We start from the raw sequence: 12,482 nt of genomic DNA, 5'->3' as shown, positions 1-12,482 counted from the left end.
TGAAATAAGTCAGACAAAGATGAACACCGTGTAATTTCACTTACATGTGGAATCTCAAAAACAAAACAAAGGAACAAAGAAAAAAGCAGAGACAGACGCATATACAGAGAACAAACTGGTGGTTGCCAGAGGGGAGGGGTGGGCAATGGGCACAATGGGGAAAGAGGAGTGGGAGATACAGGCTTCCAGTTATGGAATGAATAAGGCATGAGGACAACAGGCTCAGCATAGGGAATACAGTCACTGTATTGCGAGAGTTATATGGGGGCAGACTGTAGCTACACTTGTGGGGGAACATAGTATAAAGTACAGACTTGTGGAGTCACTATGTTGGACCCTGAAATTAATGTAGCATTGTGTGTTGACCATGCTTCAATAATTAAAAAAAAAAAAAATCATTGTTGCATAATTCTGTTGTCTGACTTGTAGTTTCTCATTGGTTAAGAAAACAAATAAATAAAGGACACTGACATCAACGGTGCCCCAAGTCTCTTTGAATTCTGAAATCCTATGGTCCCATGATAATATGGAATTCAGATCCTGATATAAGAATGTATTCCTGGGAAGAGAGCTGTTTATAATAATCAGCAGGAACTCTTTTTTTTATTCAATCTTCAGCGGAATCTACCAGGCAGGCTTACTCTAACGTGAGACATAGTGCTTGAGGCATTCTTTTGACTCCCAGTTTGTGGCTGTTCTAAAAATTAAATATCATCCTTGCACCAGGAAACCTGGGTCTCAGCTGACTTTAAAAGCACATTGTATTTAGATGTACATCACAGTTGATTGCCATTGTCACAGGACTAGTATTTCAGGGAACGATTCTTGTTCACTTTATGTGAATTCTTGGTAAAGAAGACACCCTTGGCTTAGAAAAGAGTCAACAGGCATGAATTGTCAAAGGAAAAGATACAATTAGAGGAAAAGATACAATTGTCAAAGGAAAAAAATGCAATCTCCTGTGACGCCGAGTTGAAAAATGCCTGAAGCTACAGAGATTTGCTGACGGGAGGGGAAGCCAAGAAACCCAGAGTATGGCGGTTATAGACACAATAGCGTCTTATTAACAGTCCAATGTTTCTCTAGGTATTCAAATGAAGCAGAAAATCAGGCCTGTTGCATAACTTTTAAATAACTAAGTGACATAAACAAGCGGAAGACACGGTTTGGTGTTAGGAAACAAGATGGTTGACATAGTTTCCAAGTAATGTGTTCTATCATATGACATTCAGAGGTGTGGCCTTGTACACCCCTCAGCGTACATATAAATGTCCCTGTGCTGTCACAGTCACAAAACTGGACCACGATACCGAGCCACACTCACCACCCTGACACCATGAGCTACTACGGCAGCTACTACGGAGGCCTGGGCTACGGCTGTGGAGGCTTCGGCGGCCTGGGCTGCGGCTGTGGCTGGGGAGCCTACAGATACGGCTGCTCTCGTCCCTGTTACTATGGAAGATACTGGTCTTCTGGCTTCTACTGAATAAATACTTGAAAATTTACAATTTGTGCGCTTGTCTCTGATTCATCCAGAAAATTGTATTTCATAACCTCGTACTTTGTTTATCCTGTCTTGAGACTTAAACTGTTATCTGGGCCAGCTGGTTTCTGACAATAATGTGATGAAAACTTGATTCAGTACATGTTTCGTTAGTAATGCTCTTCAAGGATCCCCTTCTGTGTAGGATGGAGAGTCATTGTACCCTAGCCAGGCTTTGCCTTTCTATATCTGGTATCTATAATAATCTTTTTCTGACAGAGTAAACGTGTTTTGAGTTTCAGTTTTGTTTTCTTTCTTTCTTTTTTTAATCACAGTAAATTTGCTGCAGTGCACTAATATAATCATCAACTATGGCAACATTTGCTTCTTCGATCTAAGAAATTTACCAATATACTTTATTTCGTGACTATCTCTTCTCCTTCATCTTATCTCCTTTCTCATCATCTTCAATATCTACCTTTTCTTCCCTACCAGAAGGTAAGAATTCTATCTCGTCGGGTTAAAGAGGTTCTGTGATGATATTCAAACTTAGGTTCACTTTTGAAATTCATTTCGCCTTGGAAATTATCTGGTTAATCCTAAAGCAAAATAATAAGGAAATACTTTGGTTTGCATGCAAATTATTTGAGAATACTTGAGAAAATAAACATAAAGGAATTATATCAACATATTAACAATTGGTAAGTCTAGGAGTTAGGTATATGATATTTGTTGTAATATTTATTTTATTTCATAAAATAAAGGTGAAAACCATTTATCATGGCCTATATGTTATCATATTAAATTAAATTTAGGAAAAATGACCCAAGAAGGAAAAACATCTGAAGAGTTCTATATCTCGCATATAAATTGAAATCACAATTAAAAATCTTGCCAAAAATGCCAATTTCAACCTAGATGGTTTTACTGGTAAATTCTAAACACTTTCTCTTCCAAAGAATAAGAAAAGAGGAAACACTTCCCTACTTTTTTTTTGAAGAAGCTAGCAATATCTCAAAATAAAAAATATTATCATCAGCAGAGAAAATTACAAGCCAGTGTTTCTCGCTAACATATATGTACAATTCTTCAGAATATAGAAGCAAATTTAATAAAACAACATATGAAATAGACAATACATCATGGGCAAATGAGTTTTATTTGAAGAGTATGAGAAAAGTTTACCATTAAAAAATTAGAAACATATGCCAATATATTAACAGAGTAAATGGAAAAGCATTATGTCGTATCCATAGATTATTTTAAATTCCCAGACTGTTAGTTCCAATGTCCTTGTTATATTTGAGTCTAGTTCCGATGATTTTCTCTTCTGCGTGTGTTTTTCCGTGCCTTTTGACATCCCTTGTACTTTTTTGCTGTTGTTGAAAGTCAACTGTGTTTTATTAGGTACTTGGGACAGAGGCAAAGCCTTTACTGTGAGAATTTATGTTAATGTGGTTGGGAGTAGGGCTGTGTTAAATGTTTGTTATAGCTGTAGGAGCTACAGGTTTGCTTCCTTTTGACTGAAGACTTTTCTAAGTAGTTTTCTTCAAAAGGAGTCTGTGTCTTGCAGCTTTTTCTGCTATAATCCACTATTATCCTGGAGCGCCATTGGAATCATAAGATTTAGGCAAAAGAGTCATTCTGTAATCTTAGAATTAAATCTCTGTCTCTTAGTGGATAGTGTCTCAAGGTTGATATTCACAATTGTTTCTTCAGTTGGTACAGCCCTTACTGTCTTCCTTGGATGTAGGGCTCCCTGTATATTTAATTGAAGTCCCGACCCCTGTAGACTTTGGGTTTTTTCCTCTTTTAGATGAGACAGAGAGGCTGAAAGGGGTTGGAGTGGAAGTAATTCCCTTTTCTCTGGTGCATTAGTTTTTGTTATGGAGGAGGTTTTGGATGTATTTCATACTGATTACTCTTTTCTTTCCCTTCCAGAGCCATAATGGGATCTTTCTTGGATCTTTGTCATGAAAACCAAAGGAAATTTGGAGACAAAGCCCAGTAAAGTGTAGCAATCCCCTTAACACCTCGGTCCCTTAGTCCTAAGAATTTCTTACTTTCACCTGATTGGCAATTTCTTAAAATTCTCATGCAAGCTCTTCCTTCAGTCTGTGATGACAGGGGCTTCTGTCCCAGGTAAGCAGATCTAAGTTGTGATTCTAAGAAGCACTCTGTCCAGACTCAAGGAGGCGATTTGGTCTGAACTTCAGTTACCTGGTGGGTCCAATGGAAGTCATTTATTTTTGGGTTTTTTTTTTCCCTTGCTCTTTTTGTTCTAAAGAGGGGAGTGATGATTTCCAGCTTTGCATGCTGGAACAGAAACCAGAAATAGATAAAACGCATCTAAAAAACAACAACAAAAAAGATAACACTTACAATCAATATGCTACTTGTTGGCAAAATACTAAATGCTTTCTTCCTGAGCTTGGGAAGAATTTCTTCCTCCATCACTTCTATTCAATATTGTCCTGTGGTTCCTAACAGTTACCACTAGGCAACAACATTAATGAGAGCAGTAGTAATAATAAGAGTAATAATCATTGGAAAATGTTTAATTTATGAGACATTTATTATTTCCCCAGTATATTTAATTTGTAAAAATTCATTGCATTTCTACTTATGAAGCACTAGAAACCAAATTTAAAAATCAATGTAATTTCCAGCAGCATCAAAACCTTAAATACAGAGTGGAGAGGAAAGGATTAATGGGAAATCTCTCACATCTTCTCCTAAGAGGTAAGTAAGGCATGGCCTCTAGACTCATGGAGTTTAGTGGCTAAAAATGAAAATGAATGGAGGAGGGTTTTGAATGGATTGTTCTGTCCAGTAGCTGATGGTGCTAGGAGTGCTTTTCACAGTGTATACCTGGCTTACCTAGGTAGATTACTACAAATAAACCCCAAATGCTCTACTGTTCTGTGAAAGATTGGAAGTTAGCTATGTAGCCAGATGAAGCCTATGTGAGTAGCAAAGTTGAGATCTTACATACCCTATATCTTGTTTAAAAACTTTTTTGAGGTTTATTTATTTTGAGACAGAGAGAGAGAGAGCAGGGGAGAGGTAGAGAGAGAGGGAGTGAGAAAATCCTAAGCAGACTCCAAGCTGTCAACACAAAGTCCTGCATGGGGTGGGGCTCAATTTCAGGAACCCTGAGTTTAAGACTTGAGCAGAGGGGCGCCTGGGTGGCGCAGTCGGTTAAGCGTCCGACTTCAGCCAGGTCACGATCTCGCGGTCCGTGAGTTCGAGCCCCGCATCGGGCTCTGGGCTGATGGCTCAGAGCCTGGAGCCTGTTTCCGATTCTGTGTCTCCCTCTCTCTCTGCCCCTCCCCCGTTCATGCTCTGTCTCTCTCTGTCCCAAAAATAAATAAACGTTGAAGAAAAAAAAAAAAATTAAAAAAAAAAAAGACTTGAGCAGAAATCAAGAATCAGATTCAACTGACTGAGCCACCTAGGCGCCCCACCCTAAATCTTATTTAGCCCGTGTTAACTGAATCTTTATTCCCTTAGTTTTCCTCACTTGGAAAGAAAAAATGGTTTTGTTGTGGTAAGCACTATTCTGCAAACTCATTAATGCAAACTCATTCTGCAAACTCATCGTGAGAATCTGACAATGCAAACCTTTGTGATTGCCCGTCTATTAATAAATTCAACAAAAATGTCCAATTCCTAGTAACCTTTAAAACATTACTTAGAGCTTAAAGAAGGTCTAAATATAAGGAAAGATCTGTCACAATTGTGGTTTGGAGGAACCCTCCTTATCGACAGTTCTGACAAATTTGATTTATAAATTGAGTGCAATTAAAATATCCAAGGAGAGATGTTATAGACATTAAAAGGTGATTCTAAAATTTATCTAGAAATGTGAAAAAACAAACCCGAAATAACCAAGAAAATCTTGACGAAGAAAAATGGTATGGGTTTCTAAATTTCTGTTTATGAGAAGACACCATAAAAAATTTGAAAAGATCTGTCATAGACTGGGAAAAAAATATTTGACATGCATTTATGTGGCACTGGCATGCATTAGATAACTTAGAAACTCAATAAGTAAAAATTTGACAATTTAAAAAATTTATAAAAGGCTTGAACAATCATTTCACAAAAGATATCCGCAAGTCTAATAGGCACATGAACGGTTGTGATCACCAACTTCAACATGTGGGTGTATGTGTGGAGGGGAAGGTTTCCCACACTAACAAGCAATTCTCCAACACAGGCTGGATATTTTACAGTTTAACTCAATTCTGACACTGACTATCCGGAGATAATGTTATATCCCACCGGTTAAGGGACCAGTCCTACAAGACTGTCGTCCATCACTTCAGACACCAGTCATAAGTCCAGGTTATCACCTGGACTTCTGATGGACCATCTATAGTTTGGAGGCTCCAATAACTACCTCCTTTCGGCAATTTATTTGCTTGAGTGGCTCACAAAACTCACAGAAACATTTTCCTTCCTAGATCATCAGTTTATTACACAAGGATATAACTCAGGAACAGTCAGGTAGGAGAGATGTCTAGGGCAAGGTATGGGGAAAGGGTGCACCTTTCTCCCCAAATCCCCACATGTTCACCAACAGGAAATGCTCCGAAATCTATCCTTCTGGGTTTTTTAATGTTAGCTTCATTACACAATCATGACTTATTAAATCATTGCCCAAGGGCAATCAATTCAACCTGCAGCCCATTCTCCTTCCTGGAGGTGGAAATGAAGGACTGAAAGTTCCAGCCCTCCAATCATAAGGGTCGGTTTCCCTGGCCATCGGCCTCCCATTAGGTGACCTAGGGGCATCCCAAAAGTCATGATTAACATGAGTATATTAAATTTACACATAAAACAATTTTAAAGTGCACAATCTTCCTTTGTTAACAAAGTATAATAAAACATAACCCCCCAAACATGGTACTTGACAATTATAATTCAAAATCCAATTAGAAGAATGTTAAATATTTACAAAACTACATTTTTAAAGCAAATTTATACAGTTACTTACAGTTTTATAGAATTGGCATAAAAGTGACTCCAAAATAGGAGAATTCGGGGCGCCTGGGTGGCTCAGTTGGCTGAGTATCTGACTTCGGCTTAGATCATGATCTCACAGTTCGTGGGTTCGAGCCCCCCAATGGGCTCTCTGCTATCAGCCTGTCAGTGCAGACCCAACTTTGGATCCTCTGTCCCTCTCTCTCTGCCCCTCCCTCATTTGCACTTTCCCAAAAATAATAAATATTTTTAAAAAATGGGAGGACTTCCCTTCATTCCTGAAAAGAAAATATGTCTGATACAAGTTGTGGAGATTCTTGAGTGCATGAAGTCTTCAATTTTAGTACCTAAGACTTCATCTTTGTGTGTGTAAGAGCCCATGCATGTGAGGGACTGTTTACACTACCAGGTACCAGTGCTCCCCCCACTCCACTAACAGTGTAACAACATTGACCTTTGGCTTCAACCTGCACAGTATGTAGTTTTTGCCAGTGTTGATTAAAGATACCCACTTTCATTCAGAACTTCTGGAATTTTCAGTCATTGATTTTCTTCAACAATTCCATGTAAAGAATGAAACTGGACCACTTTCTAACACCATACACAGAAATAAACTAAAAATGGCTTAAAGACCTAAATGGAAGACCTGAAACCATAAAAATCCTTGAAGAGAGTATGGGCAGTAATTTCTCGGACATTGGCCATAACAAGGTAGCTATTTTGTAGATATGTCTCCTAGGCCAAAGGAAACAAAAGCAAAGATAAACTATTCGGATTACATCAAAACAAAAAGCTTCTGCACCACCAGGGAAACCACCAACAAAACAAAAAGACAATCTACTGAATAGGAGAAGATATTTGCAAATGATATATCCCATAAGGGTTAATATCCAAGATATATAAAGAATGCATACAACTCAATACCAAAAAGACAAACAATCTGATTTAAAAATGGGCAGAGGATATTTTTCCAAAGAAGACATACAGATGGCCAACTGACATACAAAAAGATGCTCAACTTTACTCATCATCAGGGAAATGCAAATCAAAATCACGACATATATCACCTTGCAGCAGTTAGTATGGCTAAAATTAAAATGACAACAATTAAGAAGTGTTGGTGAGGATATAGAGAAAAAGGAACCCTCATGAACTGTTAGTGGGAATGTAAATTGGTACAGCCCCTGTGATAGAGTGTGGAGATTCCTCAAAAAATTACAAATAGAAATACCATATGATCCAATAATTCTAGTCCTGGGTATTTACCAAAAGGAAATGAAAACATTCATTCTAAAAAATGTATGCATGTCTGTTTATTATAGCATTTTTTACAATAGCCATGATATGGAAGCAACATAAGTGTCTATCAATAGATGAATGGATAAAGAAGATATAGTACACACACAGACACACACAAACACACAAGAATATTATACAGCCATAAAAAGGATGAGATTATGCCATTAGAGACAAGATGGATGGACCTATGGGGTATTGTGCTAAGTCAGATAAGTCAGGCTTAGATTCACTCATATATGGAATCTAAAAAAAATGAGTAAACAAATAAAAATCAGAATCATATCTATAAATACAGAGAACAAATGGATGGTTGCCAGAGGAGAAGGGAGTAAGGCTGTTGGGCAAAATGGGTGAAGGGGAGTGGGAGGTACAGGCTGGTTATAGAATGAACAAGTCATGGGAATAAAAGGCACAGCATAAGGAATACAGTCAATGATATTGTAATAGTGATATAATGGGACAGTGGTAGCTCTTGTGGTGAGCATAGCATAATTTAGAAACCTGTCAAATCACTAAATTGTACACCTGGGACTAATGTAACATTGTGGGCCAAGTATATTCAAATAAAATCATCATCATCATTATCGAGCATCTTCAGAACCCATATCTTAAAACGTCACATGACATTCTTTGGGAGTCATCCACAATTTGGAAAGAATGGCCACCTATCCCTATGGTTGGGTGGGAGAGTTGAGCAAAGACATGATTCCCCTTAACCACCTTCAAGACTCTTCAACACCATCAGTTATCAGTACATTAAAACCAACAAGGCATCAAATAAACCACCACAAAAGCAGAAAGAGTGGCAACATGACAGGAGGTAGGTAGGGTGCAACCCAATTCCCTCGGCAAGTGCCAGCCAGCTCACTGGAGTGAGTGAATAGGAGGGGCTCGCTCAGCCTGAGCTCCAATGGGAAACCCATCACAGGTGTGTGATGTCACCCATATTGAGCACACTGATGCTGCCTTCCATAGTGTAGTGATGAAGGGCCTGGAAGTCTAAATAGTGAATTGAAATACTAACCCTGCTAACTGCTGTATTACCAAGCTAACTCCTATCATCTTTTGGAGACTTTAGATGATGCTTTTTTAAAAAAAATACCCAATTACAGATCTGCATTCCAGAAACAACTTTATCTTTATTTCTATTATAAGTGCTAGCTCCCATTTCTTTAGTGTTCTTTAGCAATAAGAAGTCTTTATGTTTAAACTTTTTGATTTTCAGTATCACCATGAAGTAAAAATTAAAAACGAAGGTAGAAAACTTGAGTGTTTAGCTTCAACAACAACAAAAGCCTAAATGGTTGTTTTATCTCCACACCGTATTCTATTTTGATCTGTACATTCCACTTTCCCCATTCTTGGACATGGAAAAGGGGGTTAGAAACTTGAATACATGAGATGACATAGAGCAAAGAGGCTGACGCCCCTCCTTCCTGGTTGCCACAGCATTTGGAAACTGAACCCACAATTTCAGGAAAACGACTCAAGCAGTTGAAAGTCTGGTCTGGTCTGTGTTTCTCACTGATGAGGACATTTTCCGAGGAAACACAAAATGCTCTTTGGGCTCACCGACCTCTGTCATTTCTGGAGAGAAATGCATCTGAGATGATACTGCTACCTGATATTCCCAAGTGTAAGTCTGGGAGTCATCTGAGAAGAGAGGCTCACCAATGAGTGGCCGAATGCTTTGTGCCCCACGTATCTCATATTTTGAACGTCCATATAATCTACGACACTGCAATTCCCCTCTTGCGAACGTGTCCAAGGGAGAAGAGTGAACATGCCCACCAGCATAAAAGTTAAAGGACATTCATAGTAGTGCTATCACACAGCAGTGATAAGAAATGAAGCACTTTTTCCCTCAGTAATGTGGGTGAGCTCCACAGACATATAACTGAACTAAAGATGCCATACAGAAAAGTGTACCTACTGTATGATTATATTAAAGATAGTAATATATTAATAAATAATATAATGTTTAATGGCAAATAAAATAATTAATAAATATATTAAATACACGTAAATATATTTTAAGGAAAGGTCAAAAGAAAAGTATATCATATTGAAGCTCAGAATCCATCCTTTCTATCCTGTTACTATCCTCTTATCCTTTACCCTTCAGTCCAGATCTTCCTCAATTGGTGATCAGCCTGATTGGTTTGTGGTTTATATTTCTTTCTCATGCCCAAATAATCTGATAAATGTACATTTTCTTATCTTTGTATTTTTTTTACACAAAAGACACACCTTGCTTTTTTCTTTTTTTCACTTAACAGTGTTTCCTGGAAATCATTCTGGGCCCATTTCAAGATATGGTCTTTCTTCATTCGAAGTTTTTAAAGTTTCAAGTTGTGTAATGCTCCATTTTGGGCATAGACGCAACCGCCCTTTTTTGTGGGCACTTGGGTTTCAACATTGTTTGTAATTACAAACAATGGTGCGATGAACACCCTTGTCCATATTATATTTATATTGCTATCTTCAGGGTAAATTCTTTAAGAGGCACCTGCAGATTCACAAATTGATGCATTTGAAGTTACTGCCAATTTCTTTTACATATTAGTTTTCTAGTGCTGCTCTAATGAATTCCTACAATCTTGGTAGCTGAAACAATCCATATTCATTATCTTACAGCTCTAGAGGTCAGCCAGCAAGCACACACTGGCTAGGGTTGCATTGCTTTCTGCGGGCTGTCCGGGAGAATGTATTTCCTTGTCTTCTCTAGTTTCTATAGACTGCCTGCCTTTTGTGGCCCATGTCCCCTTCCTCCCTCTTTAAAGCCAGCAATGAACATGGAGTCTTCCTCATGCTGTTATCCCTCTGGTTCTCTGCAGCAGAGAAAGGTTCTGTTTTTAAGGACTAGTGTGATAACATTGGACCCACCTAAATACCTATAGTAATCTCACCTCACATTCCGTAACCGACGTGACGTCTGCCTACTTTCTTTGACCGTGTGAAGTAACGTTTTGCAGATTATGGAACTAGAATATGGACATTTTTCGGGGGGGGGGGAAGGCATTATTTTCCCTACCACATACTGCACCTAGTTTTCACCAATTTACATTACCATCAGGAATGTACAAGAATGACTATTTCTCCACCAAAAGAATGCAGTCACGTATTTTAAATTTTTGCCGATCTAATAGGCAACAAATAGCATATGCTAATTTTAATTTGTGCTTGTATTAGCAGCGGGACTGTTTTTTGTTATACTCATTGGACATTGTACAGCCTTCTGCTGAATTATCTGCTCATAGCTTTGCCCATTGCCTTTTTACCTTAATATTCAAAGTCATTGTATGTTAAAAATATGATCCTTTTACATAGAATATATGTTGCCTATATTTTTCCCTTTTTTTTGCCCTTTTCTTATGGCGGTGCTGCCAAAAAATATATAGGTATAATATATAAATGATAAATATACTATAAATATAGATACAGATAAAGATATACATATTTACATATAAATTTCAGTTAAAATTCAAATTAAAAATCAAATTTATCAATTATTTTATTTATTGCTCTGGATTTTTAGTCAAGGTTAAAAAGCCTTTCCCTATTACCAGATTGTGTAGGAATTCACTCATATGCTTTGCTAGTGCTATGTGGTTCTTTTATGTGCCTTTGGCTCACAGAGATGGAATGAGTTGCTTCTGTGTCCTGAGGAGACATGGATCTACTTTGTCTTTTATGTGTTTATAAGTTCCTATCTAGTTTCCCAAATATTATTTGTTAAAAAGTATATTTTACCCACCTTATCAATACACTAAGTCTTCTTTTCTTTTTTTTTTTTAATATGAAATTTATTCTCAAATTGGTTTCCATACAACCCCCAGTGCTCATCCCAACAGGTGCCCTCCTCCATACCCATCACCCACCCTCCCCTCCCTCCCACCCCCCATCAACCCTCAGTTTATTCTCAGTTTTTAAGAGTCTCTTGTCGTTTGGCTCCCTCCCTCTCTAGCTTTTTTTTTTTTTTTCTCCCTCCCCACCCCCCCCCCCCACCATGGTCTTCTGTTGAGTTTCTCAGGATCCACATAAGAGTGAAAATATGATATCTTTCTCTGTATGACTTATTTCACTTAGCACAACACTCTCCAGTTCCATCCACGTTGCTACAAAAGGCCAGATTTCATTCATTCGCATTGTCAAGTAGTATTCCGTTGAATACACTAAGTTTTCATAGTATTTTGCTCTCTCTCCAGATTCTTAATTTTATTTCTTGTATCTTTTAATTCATGAACCAGTACCAAATGGTGTTCATTAGAGGTATATATTACAGTTTAATATGTGGTAGGGCTACAATTTTTTCACAGCCTTTTAAAATTAATATTTTCCTGGCTATGTTCATCTGTTTATTTTGCCACATGAAGTTTAGTATCAATTTATCTATCTCCATTAAAATAAACAAACTTGTAAATATTTTTTTCTTAATGTTTATTTATTTTTGAGATAGAGAGACAGACAGACAGACAGAGCGCGAGTGGAGGAGGTGCAGAGAGAGAGACACAGAATCCAAAGTAGGCTCCAGGCTGCGAGCTGTCAGCACAGAGCCGATGCAGGGCTCGAAGTCACAATCCGTGAGATCATGACCTGAGCCGAAGTCAGATGCTTAACTGACTGGGCCACCCAGATGCCCCTTAACTTGTAAATATTTTTATTGAGATTAAATGGAGTTTATAAATTAACTTGAGGAAACATTACATTG

General features: G+C 37.9%; 1 protein-coding gene across 1 annotated transcript; it reads left to right on the top strand.

The window, feature by feature from the left end:
* Nucleotides 1-1,317: 1,317 nt before the first annotated feature.
* Nucleotides 1,318-1,499, top strand: LOC112850493 (keratin-associated protein 19-7-like). Its single transcript, XM_025914156.2, has one exon. It carries the CDS (start codon nt 1,337-1,339, stop codon nt 1,484-1,486), a length of 150 nt encoding a protein of 49 aa, XP_025769941.1. The 5' UTR covers nt 1,318-1,336; the 3' UTR covers nt 1,487-1,499.
* Nucleotides 1,500-12,482: the final 10,983 nt, after the last annotated feature.

Source organism: Puma concolor, chromosome C2 (assembly GCF_028749965.1).
Source record: "Puma concolor isolate L17-30 chromosome C2, mPumCon1.1.hap2, whole genome shotgun sequence".
Classification (NCBI taxonomy): domain Eukaryota; kingdom Metazoa; phylum Chordata; class Mammalia; order Carnivora; family Felidae; genus Puma; species Puma concolor.
The sequence above is the reverse complement of the archived record's forward strand: the minus strand, read 5'-3'. Positions and strand labels throughout refer to the sequence as shown.